Genomic DNA, 24,222 nt, shown 5'->3' with positions numbered 1-24,222 from the left:
TAAGTAGGGTAAATTCTTCGTCCTCGTGTGTCAGGCTTAGCCTGATTCAATTTAAGGTTCTACACAGAGCGCATATGACGGGAGCAAGACTGAGCAGGTTCTTCGGGGTGGAGGATAGATGTGGAAGGTGCTCAGGAAGCCCGGCGAACCATACTCACATGTTCTGGTTGTGTCCGACACTGCATGAGTTCTGGGAGGGTGTGGCAAGAGTGATTTCAAAGGTGGTGGGGGTCCGGGTCAAACCAGGCTGGGGGTTAGCTATATTTGGGGTTGCAGAAGGACCGGGAGTGCAGGAGGCGAAAGAGGCCGACGTCTTGGCCTTTGCGTCCCTAGTAGCCTGGCGAAGGATTCTACTTATGTGGAAGGAAGCGAAGCCCCCGGGCGTGGAGGCCTGGATAAACAACATGGCAGGGTTCATAAGACTGGAACGAATAAAATATGCGTTAAGAGGATCGGCTCAGGGGTTCACCAGGCGATGGCAACCGTTCCTTGACTATCTCGCGGAACGATAATGGAAAAACAGAAAAGACAGCAGCAGCAACCCGGGGGGGGGGGGGGGGGGGGGGAAAGAGTATTATCCCATGTTTTTGTTTTTTGCCAGTTGTTGATATTTGCTTTTTGGTTTATCTCTTTTTTCATTTGTTGTTAGTTTAATATATGATTTAAATAACGTTTAATGTATATTCCTTTATTAAGTTGTAAAAACTGAAAATTTCTGTTTGAAAAATTTCAATGAAATATATTTTTTTTAAAAAGAATGGGGAAGTTTCAACCAGAGGAAGTAGGTGAGGTGAATAATAGAGATGCATTTAAGGGGAGACTTAGCGAAGCACATGATAGAGAAGGGAATGGAGGGATATGCTGATCAAATTGGGTGAGAAAGGAGGGGAGCATAAATACCAGAATGGATTGGTTAGGATGAATGGCCTCTTTCTGTGCTGCATAGCCGATGCAGCGATCAATTCTAATGCAGCCTGAGACTCAACCTGGCCCTTACTGACCTTTATGCATCAGAGACACCATTTATAATCTGGATGTTTTCACAGTGAAATCATAATAATAGAATATATTTTAGTTATGAATTACTGTTCAAATTATTGAACAGCTCTTGCTGCGGGAGGCGGTGGCGTAGTGGTATTGTCACTGGACTAATAATCCAGAGACCCAGGATAATTATCTGGGGAACTGGGTTCGAATCCCACCATGGCAGGGGGTGGAATTTAAATTCAATAAAATATCTGGAATTAAAAGACGACCATGAAACCATTGTCGATTGTCGTAAAAACCCATCTGGTTCACTAATGTCCTTTAGGGAAGGAAATCTGTCATCCTTACCCGGACTGCAATGTGGTTGACTCTTAAATGCCCTCTGTAATGGCCTATCAAGCCATCAGTTGTATTCAAATGCTACAAAAACATAGAAATGACATTAAACCGGACGGAACACCCATCATCGAACCAGGGACCGGAAACGACAACAGCAAACCCAGCACTGTCGCCCCTGAAAAGTCCTCCTTACTAACATCTGGGGGTTGCGCCAACGTTGGGGAGAGCTGTCTCACAGACAAGTTAAAAAAAGTTTTTTTTTACTCTCACCTGATCACCGCCTTCAACGCCTCCCATACCACCCCCACCCGCACCTCCCCGTTGTCGTTGGCCTCCAAGTACCTTTTGATACACCCCCTCACCTTCCCACACACCACCTCGTCCGCCAGCAGTCCCACATCCAGCCGCCACAACGGGCATTGGTCCCTCTCCTCTCCCAGCTCCAGTTCCACCCAGTGCGGAGCATAGTCCGAAACGGCTATAGCCGAATACTCCGTCCCCTCCACCCTCGGGATGAGCGCCCTACCCAGAACAAAGAAATGTATCCGGGACTAGGCTTTGTGTACATGGGAGAAGAAAGATAATTCCCTGGCCTGCGGCCTTGCAAACCGCCATGGGTCCACTCCCCCCATCTGATCCATAAACCCCCTAAGTACCTTGGCCGCCGCCGGCCTCCTTCCAGTCCTTGATTTGGAGCGGTCCCATGCTGGATCCAACACTGTATTGAAGTCCCCTCCCATTATCAGGCCTCCTAGCTCCAGGTCTGGAATGCGCCCCAACATGCGCTTCATGAATCCTGCATCATCCCAGTTCGGGGCGTATACGTTTACCAACACCACCCACGTCCCTTGCAGCCTACCGCTCACTATTACATATCGCCCTCCATTGTCCGCTACAATAGTCTTGGCCTCAAATAACACCCGCTTTCCCACCAATATTGCCACTATTCTTCGCGTCCAGTCCAGAGTGGAATACCTGCCCTACCCATCCCTTTCTTAACCTGACCTGGTCCGCCACCATCAGATGTGTCTCTTAGAGCATGGCCACGTCTGCCTTCAGTCCCTTTAAGTGCGCGAACACTCGAGCCCTCTTCATCGGCCCATTCAGGCCCCTCACATTCCACGTTATCAGCCGGATTGGAGGGGCTCTCACCTCCCCCACGCCCCGCCGACTAGCCATCTCCTTTTCTGGGCCAGTCCCGTGTCCACGCATCCCTCACCCTCCAGTCCCCCAGAGGGGGGACCCCCGTCCCGACCACCTCTTGTGTGTCCCATTCCCTTTCGGTCAGTGCAGCAGCAACCCAGCAGTGGCCTTCGTGCCCATCATCGCCTCGAGCATCGTGCTCGCGTATGCCCCGGCATCAGCCCCCTCCACTCCCTCAGGGAGACCCAAGATTAGCAGATTCTTTCTCCTCGACCTGTTCTCCAGGTCTTCGAGTCTTCCCGCCCACTTCTTGCGTAGCGCCCCGTGCCGCTCCACTCTCACCGCCAGGCCCAAGAGCTCGTCCTCGTTCTGACTGACTCTTTTCTGTACCTCCTGGGTCCTAGCTTCGTGGGCCTTCTGCGTGATCCCGAGTCCTTCAATTGCCGAAAGCATAGGCGCCAACATCTCTTTGCGCATCTCCTCGCGCTGCTCCTCGAAGCAGCGCTTGATGAACTCCTGCAGCTCCCCTTTGTCCCTGGCCGCCGCCATTTTGTTTTCTTTCCCTCGCTTCTCCCGTTGCTCCAGTGCCGCTCCTTTGGCCGTTACACTTCTGGTCCGTTTCATAGAAGTTGGCAGTGTTTGCTTCACCAGTCTGCCCCAAAAAGTCTATGGAAACTCCTGAAAAAGGTCTGAGAGTCGGCTCCAGACAGGAGCTGCCGAATGCGCGACCTACTCCTCCATGGCCGCCACCAGAGGCCTCGTCCCTGCTTCTTCAATGGCCCTGGTAGATCTTTTCACAGTTGTTCCCTCTGCTGCTAGAATTCACCTTTGATAGAGTCAAGCCAGATTGCAGCTTTAAGCTTGCCCTTCCCCCGCCTGCATGCTGGAAGAGGCCCTCGTCTACTGCTGCAGCTCAAGCCAAATCTTTCACTGTTTCTGCTGGGTCTGGTAGCCAAAAGACACAACACTCCTGGGGGACACTGTCAGGGGAATGCTGCAGCCTTCTTCCCACACCGGGAAATGTCAAACAAATGCCGTGGGGGCCCTGTAAAAGAGCCCAAAAGTCCGTTCCAAGCGGGAGCTGCTGAATATGCGACCTAGCTCTGCATAACCGCACCCGGAAGTCCCGTCTCACAGACAAGTTAATACAGAATCATACCTTTCAGACATTATCCCAGACAGCACTATTACCATTTCTGGGTATGTCCTGTCTGACCGGCAGGACGGACGAAGCAGAGGCGGCGGCACTGTGGTGTACAGTCGGGAGGGAGTTGCCCTGGGAGTCCTCAACATCAACCTTCAACCCCATGAAGTCTCATGGCTTTAGGTTAAACATGGGCAAGGAAATCGCCTGCTGATTACCGTATACCGGCCAACATCAGCTGATGAATCAGTACTCCTACATGTTGAACACCACTTGGAGGCAGCACTGAGGGTGGCAAAAGTGCAGAATATGCTCTGGGTGGGGGACTACCAAGAATGGCTCAGTAGTACCATCACAGACCGAGCTCGCCCGGGTCCTAAAAGACACAGCTGCTTGACTGGGACTACAGCAGGGGGTGAGGGAACCAACAAGAGGGAAAAACATACTTAACTCATCCTCACCAATGTGACCACTGCACAGTCCTTGTGGAGACAAAGTCCAGTCTTCACATTGAGGACCTTCCATCATGTTGTGTGGCACTACCACCGTGCAAAATGGGATGGACTTCGAATAGATCGAGCAACTCAAGACTGGGCATCCATGAGGCGCTGTGGCCATCAACAGCAGCAGAATTCAACCACAATCTGCAACCTCATGACCTGGCGTATACCCCACTCTACCATTATCACCAAGGCAGGGGATTAACCCTGGTTCAATGAAGAGTGCAGTAGAGCATGCCAGGAGCAACACCAGGCATACCAAAAAAATGAGGTGTCAACCTGGTGAAGCTACAACACAGGACTATTTCTTGTGTGCCAAACAGCATAAGCAGCAAATAATAGACAGAGCTAAGCGATTCCACAACCAACGTATCAGATCTAAGATCTGCAGTCCTGCCACATCGACCCGTGAATGGTGGTGGACTATTAAACAACTCACTGGAGGAGGGGGCTTCACAAATATCACCATCCTCAATGATGGAGGAGCCCAGCACATTTATGCAAAAGACAAGGCTGATGCATTTGCAACAATCTTCAGCCAGAAGTGCCGAGTGGATGATTCATCTCGGTCTCCTCCAGAGGTCTCCAGCATCACAGATGTCAGTCTTCAGCCAATACAATTCACTCCAGATGATATCAAGAAATGGCTGAAGGCATTGAATACTGCAAAGGCTATGGGTCCTGATAATATTCCGGCAATAGCACTGAAGGTTTGAGCTCCAGAACTACTGCACCCCTAGCCAAGTTGCTCCAGTACAACTACAACACTGGCATCTACCAGCAAGGTGGAAAATTGCCCAGGTGTGTCCTGTACACAAGAAACAGGACAAATCCAACTCTGCAAATAACCGCGTTCTCAGTCTACTCTTCATCATCAGCAAAGAGATCGAAGGAGTCATCGACAATGCTATCAAGCGCACTTACTCGGCAATAAGCTGCTCACGGACGCTCAGTTTGGGTTCCGCCAGTGTCACTCAGCTCCTGACTTCATTACAGCCTTGGTTCAAACATGGACAAAAGCGCTGAATGCCAGGTTAGGTGAGAGTGACTGCCCTTGACATCAAGAGTATTTGACTGAGTATGGCATCAAGGAGCCCTAGATGAACTGGAGTCAATGGGCATCAGGGTGGAAGCTCTCCGCTGGTTGGAGTCATACCTAGCATAAAGGAAGATGGTTGTGGTGGTTGGAGGTCAATCATCTCAGCTCCAGGGCATCACTCCTCAGGGTAGTGTCCTCGGCCCAACCATCTTCAGCTGCTTCATCAATTATCTCCCTTCATAAGATCAGAAGTGAGAATGTTTGCGGATGACTGCCCAATGTTCAGCACCATTCGTGCCAAGTAGCAAGTTACATTCGCGCCACACAAGTGCCAGGCAATGACCATCTGTTACAAGAGAGGATCTAACCATCACCCCTTGACATTCAATGGCATTACCATCGCTGAATCCCCACAGTCAACATCCTGGGGGTTACCATTGATCAGAAACTGAACTGGACTAGCCATATTAATACTGTGGCTACCAGGGCAGGTCAAAGGCTAGGAATCCTACGGTGAGTAACTCACCTCCTGACCCCCAAAGCCTGTCAACCATCTACAAGGCACAAGTCAGGAGTGTATTGGAATACTCTCCACTTGCCTGGATGAGTGCAGCTCAAACAACAGTCAAGAAGCTAGACACCATCCAGGACAAAGCAGCCCGCTTGACTGCTCCTCCTTCCACAAATTTTCAACCCCTCCACCACCGACGACCAGTGGCAGCCTTGTGTACCATCTACAAGATGCACTGCAATAACTCGCCAAGGTTCCTTAGACCGCTACCATCTCAAAGGACAAGAGCAGCAGGTACCTGGGAATCCCACCACCTGGAGATTCCCCTCCAAGTCACTCACCACCCTGACTTCGAAATATATCGCCGTTCCTTCGCTGTCACTTGGACAAAATCCTGGAACTCCCTCCCTAACAGCACAGTGGGTATACCTACACCTGAAGGACTGCAGCGGTTCAAGAAAGCAACTCACCACCACCTTCTGAAGGGCAACTAGGGATGGGTAATAAATGCTGGCTTAACCAGCAACGCCCACATCCCGTAAATTAATTTAAAAAAAATGTAATTCATGTGAAAATCTATTTCATTGTAGAAGGGGGGGAAAAAAACAATTACATGTACATTGCCACTCTCGAATAGACCAACAAAATCACTATGATGCCAGGAAACAGCACTACTGTCCTGACTTCCACCAAATATCCAATACTTGTGCTTTATTTGGATGATGCTTCATTACCCCAACATATCAGACAACCATTTCAAAATTATGTTCATGCACTTCAGCAAAAAGGCACAAATAGCACATTGTTGAGGTTTAATAGCTTGGGATTGTTAAGCTGTACAAAGAATTGAAGTCTTCTGCTTCATATACATGGCTGTATAAATCCTGCAATTTTACCAGCGATCATTTATTAGTCATCCACACTGTAAAGTTCAGAATACAATGAGCCTAATTAGTGGTTTAATAAGTGTATTAGTTATGCCCTGTGTGGTTCTGTGGTGTCACTAGATGCTAAATTAAATACAACTCTCTTCTTCTTGTGTTCATTAAGCGGTTTAATGCCAGCAGGTAAGGAAGTCTGAACTAAAATGTAAAAAAAACTAATAAATTGGCATCTCTTTTGAGATTTGCCCTATGGGCCAAGCATTTTTATGTCCTTAATCATTATTAAATGACTTAACATGACACTCCGAGCCAAGAGAATGATTGCACCCCTATGCATGTATGAATTACAGACAAAATGAAGGATCATGCAGTATTAGAAAGGTGCCTTTGGGAAAAGAAAATCTCTAATTTCATTTTATTATTGACATCCATTTTGCTGTTGTGAATTAAAAAAAGATTGAAGCAATAGACTTCTATTTCTATTCGAAAACAAAGCTTCTCCTGAGGCACTGCAATTCTTTAAACATTAATCATTTCTGTTTTTGTTACTTTGTGTTTGACACTGCCACATTTCTGCCTCCCTCTACTTCACATTTAATACTCTTGTGACAGGAGGTTAACCCATAAGTTGAACTTTTTGCTCAGGAGCAACAAATGAGAGGAGATGAAGGGTGTACTATTTACCACTATCAGGTTTACCTGTGGCCACAATGGTGTCTTCTTTGCCTTGTGTGAAAACTACAATACGTTGTCGCTTTTCATTCACTTTCGGCAAACCCCGGGTTTTCTTGGCAATTTCTTTAATATCTTCTGTCTGCTGGCAGCAAAGGAAATGGGGACATGGAATCATTTTATTTAGGCACGTTTGAACTAATTTAAGAACTTAATCCAGTCACTGTATATTTTAATGGTTAGTATAAAGACTGAAAATGTGGGTCAGAAAATTGTGTATATGTTAACTCTAATAGGTTATCGAGAAAGCACACTATTTGCATACGATTCAAGGTTAGATGAATTAATAGCTCACAATTCACGACTAGCATTTTTTTCTTAAATGTCTTGCTTGGAGAATTAGTGAACACTACTTTATCACCAAGATGCCACAGCAATTTATAAAAAGAGAGCATGCCCAATTGTCCACCTATCATCGATCATTTGCTATATATATTTAAAATATTTCTCTGCTCTCCTCTTCCACCTTAAAGTATTCTTTTCATAAGATAGTGTCTGAAATGTGAACGACAGACGGTAAACAACCAAAATCTTGCCCACAGGCCAGAGCTGGTACCAAACAAAAACAGGAGACATGTTTTTATTTAAGGGCAGGATCATTCACTTAGTTGGTTTTCTTTCCCCGTCTGAAGGAAATACTCTTGTTTCAAAAATTCTCCTCAATGTGGATGCCAAATCCAAACAGTAATTGAAGGAAGATTCCAACTTGGGCCCTAATGATTGATACACTGGCGGAACTTGAAATATTTATGGTTGCTGATGTGACCAAAACCAAAGTTGCAAAAATTTGCTGTTGAGGAAGGCTGCCTCTGTTAAAAATATCTCCACTTTAACATTACCTCCAGAAATCACTCCAGCAATTTAATCATTTAATCTATTATTCTTGTTATTTTCAGCAGTAGTGTAAAAGACTGCAAAAAAAATGTGATGCATGAATCAATAATACTACCAAACAATTTCAGTCATAATTTCCTTTACTGTGATCTTGAAGTAGAGTTACTTGCTCATATATAATTTTATGAGCAACTAATTTTCAGCAGCCAAAAATCATAGTTTTCTGACATAGCTTCCCACGCTAAAATTGATCATTCCAGATAATTGGCATTTGACTTTTTTTTTTTAAAACAGCAAATCTTGCATTTTTGCATAGAACTGTATTTAGTTGCAAGGCAATGGTATATACGTGTAAAAGTTTAATTTTCAGGCCTGATTTTAGGCAAAAGGTTAAGGGATTGACTTTTACACAGGTAATGTTTGAGGGGCTTACCAATACCCCCGGCCCTCACAGTCAGAAGGGAATTGTGCAGGATTTTCAGTCTGTTCCAATTTGTTTTTGAGGGACTTACTTTCAACTTCCGACGCGCATGGCTCACACAGCCAGCTGGTGACTCCACAGAGATCCCTCTAGGGTTGGTGCATGCTGACTCTGCAGTTTGTTCGAATCTTACCTCTTGTCATTTCAATTGAAAATTAAACTCTTACTAAAGTTCCCTGATATCTCAGTGGGGTGATCTGATGCAGAAAGATCAGAAAACTCCTGCTTCAAATCCTGGTCTCTGGTGTATTACTCTGAATGCAGAGTGGGGCAGCTTAGTTGGAGGGGAGTGTCCTTGGGAAGTCGGGGGTCGACTTTCACATGAGATCGACCATGATGTTGAATATATACAGTAATACACATAGTGGAACAAGAAAGAGTTAACATTTTATAACCCAAAATGTTTCAACTCCTGTGCATACAGCGACAGTAATAATGTGCTCTGCACACTACTCCTTCACTGCAACATTCAATAACAGAATACATACTGGACAGAGAAGCCACATAAACACACTTTTGTTAAAAATGCATGATTCCCAAAGGCAGCCTCAGAGAGAGGAGCCATTGTATAATAAAGTTAGGAAAAAAATTCCCGGACACACATGTTCATAATTAAGGTAACATATAGGAGGAAAGTGCCTGTAAGTGGCATTTTAGTTAAAGTGACAGCTACTGCATAAACAGTGTGATGTCAGTTTTTAAACAGATGAAAATATGATAGATGGATGCATTTCAAACATGATATTTCAGGACAGTCATTTCATATGACAAAATTAAAATCAGTGTCCACCTGTGACCCAGTTCTGTTAATGGAATATTTCTGCAGTTATAATATACTGTTAAATTCCAGTCCTTTTCTCAATCATGAATAATAGTAGTTTATCACAAGGCCACTAATCATTTTATTACTTATTTTACATTCAGCCCCAAGCTAAGCAACTTTGTTGTTGCAAATGTTTCGTTACTTGTGGTTGAATGAATCAATGATCAGGATTTTATGCAGACTAATGCCCAAAATAAGAATCAAACATAATTCACCCTACTGGATGATTTCACCCAAAATAACTACGAAAAAGGCATCTGTCTCACTTCACAACATTATGCCTTTTGTGCATTCTTAGAGAACCACTTTCAGATTTCTTTCAAGTAGGAAGTGAGTCATTGGTATTAATTTTCATTCTGCAATAGTCTGCAAATTGCTCTGCCTGCAAAAGAACCTTCGCACAATAAAATTAAGTGGAAGAAGTTGCTATTTAATAGTTGAAATGACAGACAATCTGCAAAGGAAGCCTTAACCAGTGCCCAGCCTCTTTACTTCCCAAGAGCCTTTTCAGAATTCAGTGAATAACATCTGTAAGAGATGTTGGGTACAGGCCTAGCACAGTGCGTCATACATCATGCTGGCAGAACAAAGAAACCAGGATGACTGCCAGGTAACCATAGTAACAACTGCGAGGACTGGAGAGTATAATAGCACATCAATCACTGTCCAAAGAACTTCATTATCAGCAAAATCCTTTAGGATCTGTTTAGTGTGCAATTGAGGGTCAACTCACCTCAAAACCTTGCTCTCTAGCGAAAGTGGCAGCCTCCTGCAAAAGGAATGAGCAGTTAATTATAAAGTGCTGTCGAGACTGCTGAAAATAACACTACAATCTAGGTATACTGAGGCACTGTTTATTGAAGCCAATTAATTTAACAAATGCTCCACTGCTCAGATACAGTATAAAGATTTGTTTCTTTTGCTTTAAATATTCAATTTCTTTCAAAAAGACAGTTTAAAAAGTAAAATACTAGATTACATTATGAAATCAGAATTATTCCCAACCACCCCCCCCACCAAAAAAAAAAAATCACAGTTCCCTCAGGCCATACTGTCTGGTATATAAGCTTGTCCAGGTTAGCATATGTCAATGTTTACACATGGACTCAACTGGGTATAATGTTGAAGCTATGATTGAGGTTAGCTGTTCTGACAGCTAATTCCCAACACAATCCCTTTTTGTAATTCCTGGGTTTTGGTATCTGTGGAATACTGAAAAACAAGGATCCAGGCTTCTGCTCTCGAAATGAAAGAGGAAAATCAAATCTCAGCTCAAATAGAAAAGAGTGACCTAAAAGGTTCCCTCTTAAGTATATAGAAGATTTAAATAACGGTGCTGGACATTAGGAAGCAGAAAGATATGGATGTGGTATTAAGTCACGAAAAGGATGAAATGGTCTGCTGGTGTGGATAAGAATCTAAATAAAAAAGCCAATTAACCTACTTTGTGACCTATGGACATATTGGGCACTTTCCATGTTCTAGATGAAAGGCTTTCAGCTATATAGCTTCAATATAATTTTTCGTTGAGGAGTTTTGCATGTTGGCAACCTCACTCAGATGTCAGCAACAGATGAAAAATTAAAATCTATCACACTGGTATCATAAGGGGTTAAAACACACTTTGGGAGGTTACACGGGAATTTAGTTCGTATCTGGCAATTAAACAGTGAAGTCAGCACTGTACTCCATGAAAGCAGGAAAAAAATATTCTACTCCAGTGCACTAACTTTCTTCACTCGGATGAACGTCTGTACCAACTTAAAATAAAATTCAGAAAATAAGTAGATCACAAGGTTAAGTAATGCGATTACAAATATATGAAATAGCCACATGCTCCATAAATTGTGATAGTTGGCAACACTGGTAGTTGTTTTACAATTTTCCAGACATTGCTGGCTCATAAAAAGTTTAGTTTATAGTGTATGAAAGTTGAAGCCAAATTTCTGTTGGAGGTTTATTGTGCCTCTTATAAATCCAAACAAAGTTACAGTGGCCTAATCGACCCCAGAATGCACTATACCATGGAAATGCAGTTGCTCATATTATAAATGTATTTACTCTTGTTAAAGGTGACAATCCTCTTGCCATCAGTGCCAGACCAGAAAGTTATTATTTTAGCTGTGGATACCACTGAAGAATATTGCAAGGGAAATCAAGAGGAACAGAAGAAGGCTTTATGTTTATATTAGAGGGTAATGTGGGTTGCTTAAAAAACAGATGTGGAGAATATTGCAAATGAAAATAAGAAAATGGCAGACTTGTTGAATAAATACTTTGTTTCAGTCTCCACAGTACAGGAATAGGATAATATTCCTGAATTTCCTCACATCCCCTCTAAACCTCCTGCCCCTTACCTTAAATCTATGTACAGAGGAATGTCGATGGATGTTTGTATTTAGTTATTTATTCGAGGGATGCGAGCTTCATTGGCAAGGCCAGTACTCACTCCCCATCCCAAATTGCATTTAAGATGGTGAGAGGCTGTCTTCCTAAACTTTGCAGTCCTTGGGGTGAAGGTAATTTGAAAATGCCATTCGCTAAAAAGTTCCAGAATTTTGAATCAGTGATGAAGAAGGAATGTGGGGTTGTTTCCAAGTCAGGATGATCTGTGACTTCAAGGGGAACTTGGAGGTGGTGCATATAGTTTATATGGACTTCCAGGAGGCACGGATAAAATTCCATATAAGTAACTGTTCGCCACAATTAAAGCTCTTCAAATTAAATACAAAGTATTGATTTGGCTAGGAGATTGGTTAGGTAGAAGAGAACAGGGATAATGGATGTAATCTTGAATGGGAAGGAAGTGACTTATATCCCACAAAAAACTGTGCTGGGGCCTCACCCATCTACTATGTTTATTGATGGCTTAGAATTTGCATTAGGGAGCCATGTATCCAGGTTTATCAATGACACAAAGACTGGTAACATAGTAAGTAGTGTAGAAAGCAGCATAAACTACAAGGAAGCATCAATAGAGTGAGTGAGTGGACAAAACTGCGGCAGAAGGATTGAAATGCAGATTAATGTGAGGCTATCATTTTGCATCAAAACGTATCGATACAAGTGTTATTTAAATGGTAAATCATTTGGAACACTGGAAGTTCAAACAAATTTAGATGTTCATGTAAATCAATCACTAAAATGTAATGGTTAGGCACCAAAAATAATTAATAAGGCTGATGTCATATTCATTACTATATGCAAAGGGTTCAAATATAGGAGGGGAAATGTTGTTACCCAAAACGCTGGTTAAACTACATAGGGAGTACTGTGTACAGTTCTTGGCACTGCACTTCAGAAATAATACACTGTTTGACCTCGGAAGGAGTGCAGTGCAGATTCACCAGAATGTTACTAAGGCTTAAAGTGTTGAATTGAGATCTAATAAATATGGCTTGTATGGAAGTTTAGAATGGCAGGATTGAGGTTTTTGAATTTTGAAAGAAATTTGTAGCAGATAGAGAAAAACATTTTCTGTTAGTAGGGGGATCTAGGACAAGGGGATTTAACATTATATCAAGCCAGGCCATTCAGAAGTTATGCAAAGGATGTTACAAGTGCGCAACTATCTCCCACAAAAAAAGAGACGGCAGTTCAAACAATAATTGAAAATTCTGGATTGGTAGACTTCAAGGGTATGAATGGATATGGAGCCAAGGCAGGTAAATGGAGTTGGGATACAGATCAGTCACAATTTCATCTGTACGGTACAACAGGCTCGAGGGGCTGAATGACCTGCTCCTGTTTCTCTGGGTACCATCACAAAAACTATTAGAATTCAAGAAAATGAAATGCAACCATGTTTCTTTAATTCTTGAACTACTTGAACATTTGTGTGGTTTATTGCTCAGGTAGCTTAAAACCTACACACAAGGGCAATAGCTTTGTGTGACAGCAGTGTAGTACAGGGCTTAAAACCGGGATGGAGCGGCAAAGGAGTATCTTGATTATCTGACAATATCATTGCCACATTATGATGTTGAGAAACACATAATGGCAGGTGCTTGTGCCTTACAGAATCAATATTTTCTGCTTCAGTATTGATGATGAGATTGATATTTCACAATCAGCACTCTCTTCCCATGAAGCATAAATTGTTGTTCCCTTTAGATTTGGTATTCTTGCGAATTATCTCGATGAGTGCAAGAAAAAAAGCTTCGACATTTTGTCTTTTTTCAGCAAAACTCATTTTCTACTCGATGCTGTACTGCAATTCCATACACTAAATAAATATTGAATGAAAAATACAAAGCTGAAATCAAGCGTAACTTCATTAAGAAATGTTGAATTGCGTACTTTTGTCCCTCCTGCTCCTTTCAACCTGAGGGCAGATTGCTTATAGCTATTTCATCTAGGGAAAGGGCTTAGCATAAAGAGAGGAATTTGGAGTAAAAATACCTCATCCTTAAAAAATACTTTGCTCAATGCTATATGATATTCGATTAGACACAAGATGCATTTATCAATACCCATTATTCTAAGTGTGTGATGGAACTACCAGCTGACACTGTACATTCAAATTTTACTGTTTCAGTGTCTTAATCAAAAACATGCTCCAGCAAGTTATTTGGTATTGATCAGTCACTCTTGCACTTGGTCAGTGACATTGAAGGCATCTCCATTGCTTCTTCATTTATGCATGAAAACTCTGATGTTCACTTAAGATTTCACTTCCAAGTTGCAATCCAGCAAGTAGAAAAACAAAACCCAAAGTGCAGCCTCAGCTCCTATTCATCAACTTTTGAATAATCACAATCAATCTGTTTCAACGTGAATCTGACTTTGTCTTCCGAAGAAAGATTCTATAATACATCCTCCTACTTCTCCTAAAGCTAAACAGTACATCACTGAAGGAGGTAGTGGTGTCGTGGTAATGTCACAAGACTAGCATTTCATTGGCTCAAGCTAATGCTCTGGAGACCCAGGTTCAAATGCCCAAAGTTGTGACAGCTGTCCCACAGATAAGACAAGCAATAGCCTGACAAGGAGTCAGTCATGGAACCATACTGCACAATGTCACAGGCATCACCATCAGCAGAGGTGGTGGCACCATAGTGTGGTCTGGGGGGGAGCTCCTTTGGGAGTCCTCAACGTCAACTCTGGACCCCATGAAGTTTCCAGGTAGCACCTGACCAAGCTAGCCAAGTCCTAAAGGACATAGCTGTCAGAATGTATCTGTGACAGGTAGAAAGGGAGCCAACAAGAAAAACCTACCTGACCTCATCTTCACTAATTTACCTGTTCATGGCAGCATTGGTAAGAGTGACCACCGCACAGTCCTTGCGGAGACGAAGTTCCATCTTCACATTGAGGATACATGCCATTGTGTTGTGCGGCACTACCGCCATGCTAAATGGGATAGACTTCTAACAGATCTAGCAACTCAAAACTGGGCAAACATAAGGTGTTGTGGGCCATCAGGAGCAGTAGAATTGTACTCAAACACAATCAGCAGTGACCTAGCCCCCACTCTATTACCATCAAGTTGCAGGATCAACCCTGGTGCATTGAAGAGTCCAGGATCAGCACGAGGCATAGCTAAAAATGAGGTGTCAAATTGACAAAGCTACAATGAAGAACTACTTGTCTGCCAAACAGTCGAAGCAATATGGAAAAGACGTATCTAAGCAATCCCACAACCAATGGATCAGATCTAAGCTCTGTAGTCCTGGAACATCCAGTCTTGAATGGTGGTGGACAATTAAACAACTAACTGGAGGAGTTGTCTCCACAAATATCTCCATCCTCAATGATGGGGAAGTCCAGAACATCAGTGCAAAAGTCAAGGCTGACTCATTGCAATCTTCTTCAGCCAGAGTGTTGAGTAGATGAGTCATTTTGGCCTTTTCCTGAGGTACCCAGCATCACAGATCCCAGCCTTCAGCCAAGTCGATTTTCTTCACGTGATGTCAAGAAATGGCTAAAGACACTGGATACTGCAAAGGCGATGGTCCCTGACAACATTCTGGCAATAGTACTGAAGATTGGGCTCAAGAACTAGCTGTGCCCCTAGCCAAGTTCTTCCAGCTACAACACTGGCATCCACCTGCCAATGTGGAAAATTGCCCAGGTATGTCCTGTCCAAAAAAAGGAGAACAAATCCAACCCAGCTAATTATCGTATTATCAGTCTATTCTTCACTATCAAAATGATGGAAGGTGTCATTGGCAGTACTGACAAGGGACACTCTCAGCAATAACCTGCTCAAGGATGTTCATTTTGGGTTTTGCCAGAGCCAATCCGCTTCTGACCTCATTGCAGCATTGATCCAAACATTGACAAAAGAGCTAAACTCCAGAGGCATGATGGGAGTGAATGTCCTTGACATTAAGGCAGCATTTGACCAAGTAGAACATCAAAGATTCCTAGCAAAATGATAGAAAATTATAATGAGGGGGGATATGCCCCACTGGCTGGAGTCATGCCTAGTGCAAAGATGGTTCTGGTTGTTGAATATCAATCATCTCAGTTCCAGGATATCACGCACGAGTTCCTCAGGATAGTGTCCTAGGCCAAGCCAATTTCAGCTTCTTCATTAATGACCTTCCCTCCATCATAAGGTCAGAAATGAGAATGTTCATTGGTGATTACACAATGTTTATCCCCATTCCTGACGCCTCAGATACTGAAGCGGTCTGTGCCCATATGCAGCAAGCTCTAGACAACATTCAGACTTGGACTGATAAGTGGCAAGTAACATATACGCCATTCAAGTGTTAGGCAATGACCATCGGCAACAAGAGAGAATCCAATTTGTTTCCTTTGACATTCAATGGCATTACCATTGCAGAATCTCCCACTATCAACATCCTGGGAGTTGCCATTGACATGAACTTGAACTGGACCAGTCATATAAATACTGTGACTGCAACAGTAGGTCAGGAGGAAAGAGTAACTCACCTCCTGACTCCCTAAAGCTTGTCCACCAACTACAAGACTCAAGTCATGAGTGTGATGGAATACTTTCTCGTTGCCTGAATGAGTGCAGCTCCAATAACACTCAAGAAGCTCAACACCATCCAGGACCAAACACCCTCCCTGATTAGCAATTCACTCACTACCTTCTACATTTATTCTTTTCACCAGTGACACATAGTGGCAGCAGTGTGTCCCATCTACAAGATAAAATGCACCAACACACCAAGGCTCCTATGACAGCACCTTCCAAACTTGTGACCTTGATTATCTAAAAGGACAAAGGCAAAAAATGCACGGGATCACCATATCCGGCAAATTTCCCTCCAAGCCACACACCAACCTAACTTGGAACTATATTGCTATTCTTTCACTGTTGCTGATTCAAAATCCTAGAACACCTTTCCTATCAGTAGTGTGGGTATGCCTGCAGCAGAGACTGCAATGTTTCAAGGAGGTAACGCGCCTCCACCTTCTCAAGGGCAATTTGGGATGGGCAATAAATATTGGACTTCTCAGCAATGCCCACATACCGTGACCGAATAAAAGAAAACACACCGTGGGCCAATCACCTCCTTGTGTCACAGCAGAATATACCTATGGTTCCATCAATCCAACAACATATTAAATAGTCATTCATTTGTTTTTACCATATGCATTTCCAACATATTTTTAAAAATAAATAAATTTAGAGTACCCAATTAATTTTTTCCAATTAAGGGGCAATTTAGCATGGCCAATCCACCTACCCTGCACATCTTTGGGTTGTGGGGGTGAAACCCACGCTAACACGGTGAGAATGTGCAAACTCCACACAGACAGTGACTCAGGGCCAGAATCGAGCCTGGGACCTCGGCGCCGTGAGGAAATAAGGCTAACCACTGCGCCACCGTGCTGCCCTTATTTCCAACATATTAACTGTTTTAGCTCGAAGTCCAAATTTGGTCTTGGGCTCATTTCGTTTTTTAAAAATATTTTTAATTTATTAAGGGGCAATTTAGCATGGCCAATCCACCTACCCTGCACATCTTTGGATTGTGGGGGTGAGACCCACGCAGACACGGGGAGGAATTTGCAAACTCCACACGGACAGTAATCCGGGGCTGAGATAGAACCCGGGTCCTCAGTGCCGTGAGGCAGCAGTGCTACCACAGGGCTTATTTAGTATTCTGTGCAATATCTTAGTTTATACACTTTATAGTGGAATGATCATAATCCATCATCTAAAATTGTCTCTCACCAGTGTTATAAAGCTGAATATGTTTACTCCATTTACATCTCAAGTTTGGAAACAAATTCTTAAAAGTGTCATTTATGTCAAGTAAATGTTCTTCACAGTTCAAGTGGGCAGTGTGGAATTTCACATATCCAACATTAAACTTTAATGAAATCTGAATGATGACATTTAAAGTCTATTCTAAATATCCACTACGATGTTGGGAACTAAATCTCTCTCACCTCAAATCTTGCTTGGGGTTTGTTAATGTCTTGTATGTTTTTTCCATGTTTTGTAACTCTACATTGAAGAAATTAATTATTTAAGCAAAATAATAATTTCTATTGCAATTCTAGATTTTTAAATATCTCTAAGAGGTACATATAAATGCCATCCTTCTTCAATGTCAGGTTATTCAATTCTACTGCACAGAAAAACAAAGTGCAGTGTTGCGTGATGAAGGCTAACAATGATGTCAATGACGCCTTGTAAAGATGTGAAACGCAAGGACATACAACCACTTGAAGGCAATTCCAAACATTATTTGCTGTATATTATTAAGTGACTCACAGTGCTGCCTGCTTGATGAATACACATCGATTTATTTGAGCAACCTGTGACTGTCCTAGTCAAAAACTATAGCTATTAAGTAGGATGAAGTCACTGCTGACTTTATCATTCTCTCAATGTCATTGTGGGCAATTCTATTTAAAAAAAAATAATCTAGTGATTTACTTGAACTACATAAGCTCCTGTATTGCACATATAATAATTGCAACGAAAAGGCCAATATATGCTACAGCCTGCATCATGGTGAATTATGTCAAATTTGCTGTAATTTGAGTGCAAAATCATCCAAAGTGCACTTCAGTAGGATAGCCTTCAGTCTTATTTGGTTTGACTTCCCGCCTATTACCGCAGAACTATGGCTCAGATGCAGTCAATTTGGAATTTTATTTATCAATATTAACCAAGGCAATGGGACAGCTGGCTCACTCAACATTAAAACTGAATTGGCATTCAGTGTCAGCGAATGGAACGCAAGACAAGTGGAAAATGTATCACACTACTGTCTCAAATAAACGATTCTTACAGATCACATTGCTAACCAATATATCTCCCACCCGACAAATTACATTTGATACTCTGGATGAACCTACTCTTAAAACTCCCTGAACTCCCTGGATCCAACAATCGATTTTCTTTCCTGATGAATCTCTTAGTAAGTACATTGTTGAATCAAATGATGACTCACATTGCAGATTGTTAATCACTGCAGGAATCCTTGGACAATATTAAGCAAAGTCAAGTAAACCCTTATGGGAATAGCATTATGATGATTTGGGCAATGACTAATTAAATAAACGTGATACATTTTTATTATTCTTTACCTATAATATAGTCATTATTCACCATACCAAGTTTCACAAGTGCTACCAATTAATTTGATCCATTCCATAAGCTTCAATGAACCTTGACATTAAACTATTTTAAATACAGTGAACCTTTAATGATCGCCAATTGTTTAACTGCAAAGGCACACCAGCATGATTCTATACTGCAACTTATGAACCTTAAGCTGGGGTTTCAAGGAGACATTTTGACCGATTAAAAGTCAAATAGATGGCTGGAAAACGGTACCCGTCTGTCCTCTTGGCTATGGGATGGTGAGAGCTTTACTTGCCTAAGGGATACGTATGTAGCAATGAAATAAAACATCAGTGACTTTGAAACAGTTCCAATGCATCCAGACATAGGAAACAGAAAACTAGTGTGTGAATTTTAGTTGAGAATAATTTTCAAAGCATAAGAAGTGTCTGCAATATATTTCAGGGGCAGTTCAATAATTCTAGCATGGAGGTCCTGATCAAAGAGTGTACAGGTCAGCGGCAGAGTTAAAATATTGTAACCCTAATTTGGAGTTCTCCAAAAGTGAAGCACAACATTCAAGACTGAATGACAGGACCTTGTGCTTTGAGGTGAATTGCCCAAGATGTTTTTGCAATAAAACATCTTTTTTTCCCTTCACTAAGTTCATTTTTGGAAAACAAAATATGCAGCTGTTCCATTTCTAAATTTGTTTTCTCAGTCACCTCAGCCTACTAAGCAAAGTAAATTTCAGAGCTGGTAATCTCAACATGTTATTGCAACATGTCAGAGCAACAGTGGTACAGTCAAAGTGTTAGTCAACCAAAGAAATTCTATGGATAACTAACTAAAATTGTTGCAAGAGCCAGGGTGTGGGGGTGGCAGCCACGGTGGAAAGGCAACTGAATTAAAACTAAGAAGAACTGATGTGATTAATTCTGCAATTTTCCTATCAAAAATGAGAAATACCATTATAAACCAAGCATTTTTTCTTTCAAAATCCCCCCTAAACATTATGGCTAATCTTACCAACAAAGTAATTCCTGTATACTGCCATCTCTTGCATTATTTAATTCCAGATGTTTTTAAATGTCTAAAAATGTAATTGTCATTTCCTTCTCATTGCCACATCTTCCAAAAGAATTCCATACATATGTACACCATTTTCTTGTCACAGAAGTCACATAGCAAGAGTATGCATCACCATCTAATTGTCAATAAAATCGAGGTCCCCACAAAACGGATGCAGTAGCTAATGTTAACAGTGACAGTTTATAATTTCACAGCAATTTTACCACTAAAGCATTCAACTTGAATATTTTTCAACATTGCATTAAACTGGAGTCAGATCCAGTTACTGCCGTTGTATGCTTATCGACATTTTATGGTCATCGAACTGAAAGTGCCAATCATAAGAATTTGATGAATTAAGATCTAAATGATCAATAAATAATTTATTTTCATTTTCTTTTGATTTCCCAATAGCTCAGGAAATGTGCCAATGATTAAGGCACTAATACTTCATAAAATATTGTTCAATATATTTGATATGCTTGTGATTTTTAAGTGATTGAAATTGGTATTACTAAGCTAGAAAAATTCCCAGGTTGGTGCACACAACGGTATAAATTGTCAATACAAAAGGAAAATAAAACATTGTCATTCTGCAAATGAATGTGAACATTTTTAATAACTATATCATGTTACATGTGCCAAGTGCACTAAATTAACTTTTTTTTCTAATTGACTTGAGGTAAGGAAAGAGGTTGTTTTTAATGAATGGATGGATAGAGACTGCAGTAAATGTGGTTCACATGGATTTTTAGAAGGCTTTTGATCAGTTTTAGAGAAGGCGAGTTACAAAAAATTCAGGCGGACAGTACAACATACAAAGAAATATAGCAGTCTATATTGAATTGGAATTTGTTTGATGAATGGAACATTTTGGCACACACACAATAACTGCAAAAGACATTCAGAAAACAATTAGTAGAATGTGCAGATACGATTAAGCATGGATATATTTGAGGCTAAATGTCTTGGAAGAAAAACTAAGAATTGGAGCGCACACTCAGTGGAAAGATAGAAATTTTAAAAAGACTCGGATTCGAATAGATAATTCTCAAGTGTAAGTGCAGGTATATAAAACATACCACTGAAGTGTAATGAAACATTTTACTATGTTAAAGGAGCTACATAAATGTAAGTTGCTATTGTTCTGAACACAGTCTAACTCAGAGTGAAATTGGTAAAGAAAGCATGAGTGTTTTTTGTCAATGTAATGAGTGCTGTATTTCCAGTTAACTTCATGTAAATCAACCATATTTACTAAAAGGAGACACAAACCGTCTCATTTCCAAACAGGATATCAACGTAGGGGAAAATTTTCATCAGGTCCTCCTTAAAAAACTGCGAGATGAATGGGGCTGATAGATTTATACTCATGATCTTATTGTTTTCAGACGCATGATTTGCCACTTTCAGAATGGATTCTGTTGATACTGTAATAAAGAATCCCTGGAAGAGAACATAAAACGCACATGGTTACTGGCTGCAGGGGAACATACTTGCAACAACAGAACTTTTATGCAAGAAACTAGCATGAACGCAAGAAATGATATCAAACACTATTAATAGATTGAGCATCAATATCATTACATTTAAACATTATTAGCCAAGATTTTTCTGTAATAATGGCAAGCCTGTCTGCCATTAGTAGAGGATAAATCTGACAACTTCTGACATTCACACAGGTGCAGTTAAACACAGAAGTCCAACAATTGTTGAACAACCTCTCTGGTTGTGAAGAAAGTACATTTTACAAATGTGGAGAATCATTACCTCAGATGAATTGGAGATGTAAAAAAAAATGTTTAAATCAACTTTTTTTCTGCCTTTTATCTCTTAGTCCTATTTGCATTTCCCAATCTTTATTTTGCTTCCTGTACACTAATTTATATTTCTGGTTTTCTGGTTTATTCTGTGTCACACAATGACAATTCTTCAATCCGATTAGATGAAGAGCCACGCCGTTGCTTTCCCTTGGTAACAGATGCCAAAGATCGCCAATGGGGACTCATACTGACCACAGATGCCATAACAGAAATCTCACCTGACAGCCCATTCAAAGTCTATAGGCAACTATGTGCGAGGTGAATGACAAAAGTTGATGCGTCATCAGTGAGGGGAAAATCTGGGCCATTGTTTTGATATTAAGACAAAAAAACATTCAAATACAAAATTAGTATAGTCAGGTCAGTTTTAAGTCCAGTAACAAGTACTCTATTTTTCAAAATAATTTTTAAACAATATATTCAAGGATACAGTTAAGGGACAATTCAGTGATATATTTATTCTGGTAATTAACATCCAGTGGCTTTGATTTAAAAAAAACAGCTGAAGGGAACAAGAACATACTTTACATGTGCTTCTGAAAGATATTCACAATTCTACAACAACACAAATGCATGTTTAGCACAAGGCTAAATCGCTGGCTTTGAAATCAGACCAAGGCAGGCCAGCAGTACGGTTTGATTCCCGTAACAGCCTCCCCGAACAGGCACCGGAATGTGGCGACTAGGGGCTTTTCACAGTAACTTCATTTGAAGCCTACTTGTGACAATAAGCGATTTTCATTTCATTTCATTTCATGCATGGTATAATGTAGTTGCACTGCAGGAATTATTTGAACGGTTACTTGATTGAAAGCTATGTGACCAGGCTGCACAAAAGATGTTGCCTTCTCTGCAGCAGACACAGGAAAGAAGGGCTCCATACATGCAGACTCAAGTGTTGGAATGTCAGAGGATTCATTCTGAAAAATGCAGAGGGAATGATAACATAATGGTTATGCTGATCTGGAGAGCTGATTTCAAATCCCACCAGAGTAGCTCAGTGACAGAATACACGCCTCAAGAGTTGGAAGATTGTGGGTACTCCAAGCCACGAGTACAATTTGGACCAAACTGCAAAAGTGCTGCATCTTGCAAATGTCATCTTTCAGATGCATCAGTCAACCTTGTCGACTTGTTTCGGTGGACATAAAATACTCCATGACAATATTTACAGAATACTTATCACTCAATTAACACGACTAAAAAAAAAGTTCATTATTTAAATCTGTATGTAGGACTGCAGTGTCAGATTTGCTGCCACATTGGCTAACTTAACAGTGATCACAATTCAAAAGAAATTCAATGGCCATGACAGTCTTCAGACTGTCCCAAGATTGTAAAATGTGCTAAATAAATGTTGAGATTTTTTTCTGGTGTGCACAATTGTTTTGCCCAAATTTTATTCAGGAGGTTAAAACCCCTCAACTTGATTTTTCTGTGCCACATATTAACCCTAGTTGAGAATTATGTGCTACCTTCCATCCAACACTGCGACCATGGCCAGCCAAAAGGCTTTTGAGAAAATTCTTGTGATTCAGTTTTTGATTTGCAACCCCACAATTGGAGAATTTCAACACTTCATCTGCTACCTCTCCACACAAAGTTGAAACTGGTCAATAAATTTAAATGTAAAATCGTTCTGTCCATTGCTGACTGCTTTGCCTTAATGCTGATTTTTCTGCATGGATGTTCTCATTTGAATAATTTTCAACGACAAAATGTTTTTTGAGATATGCTTCTTAATTTCTACACACTTCTATCATTACTCGCTGGATCCCTGCCAGTTTACACTAGGTTGTCAATCTCACCTTATTGTGTATGTAAAACAGCACCACTTCAGCTCTGTTTATACTAACATTCAGATTAAGTTTAATCCAAATTAATTTTTGCACGTTCTGCATAAAAAATAATTTTCTAAAGTACTTCAAAAGCCAATTCAAGTTGCTGCTGAAGAGAGACATGTTGCTGAAGCTTTTTCGCTTGCACTCATCAGGACAAATGTAAGAATGCCAAATTGCAAACGATCACAACCATTTATATTACAGGAGAAAAGTGGGTTTATTGGTTGGCCGATAGAGAAAGCAACAGGGAACTATAGGCACCCCAAACCAATGGGAAATTCAAAAAAGGTGCAAGGCTTGAATATATGCGATAAAGGAACATCTGTAATTGTGGGTGATTTTAATCTGCATATAGATTGGACCAATCAAATTAGTCTCAATACCATAGAGGAGGAAATCCTGGAGTGTATAGAGGATGGTTTTCTAGACCAATATGTTGAGGAACCAACTAGCGAACAGTCCATCCTAGACTGGGTATTCTGTAATGAGGATGGAATCATTGGCAATTTATTCCCTTGGGGATGAGCGACCATAATATGGTAGAATTTGTCATCAAGATGGAGAGTGA

The 24,222-nt window shown here is 41.3% G+C and overlaps 1 protein-coding gene across 9 annotated transcripts in view; it reads right to left on the bottom strand.

Annotated features, from left to right (window-relative positions):
- LOC140403578 (adenosine kinase-like) overlaps nt 1-24,222 on the bottom strand; it is a 314,037-nt gene that overhangs the window by 52,285 nt on the left and 237,530 nt on the right. For 3 of the 9 annotated variants that reach the window (XM_072491639.1, XM_072491641.1, XM_072491644.1), the window contains exons 7-9: nt 21,266-21,436; nt 10,151-10,186; nt 7,247-7,364 (exon numbers count right to left, since the gene is read on the bottom strand). In XM_072491639.1, the coding sequence (XP_072347740.1) occupies nt 7,247-7,364; nt 10,151-10,186; nt 21,266-21,436 (325 nt within the window). The remainder of the gene's footprint in view (nt 1-7,246; nt 7,365-10,150; nt 10,187-21,265; nt 21,437-24,222) is intronic. The other 6 variants (XM_072491640.1, XM_072491643.1, XM_072491645.1 and 3 more) reach the window with 3 other exon arrangements.

Source organism: Scyliorhinus torazame, chromosome 28, assembly GCF_047496885.1.
Source record: "Scyliorhinus torazame isolate Kashiwa2021f chromosome 28, sScyTor2.1, whole genome shotgun sequence".
Classification (NCBI taxonomy): domain Eukaryota; kingdom Metazoa; phylum Chordata; class Chondrichthyes; order Carcharhiniformes; family Scyliorhinidae; genus Scyliorhinus; species Scyliorhinus torazame.
Note: the sequence above shows the minus strand (reverse complement) of the source record. Positions and strands in the feature narration are given on the sequence as shown.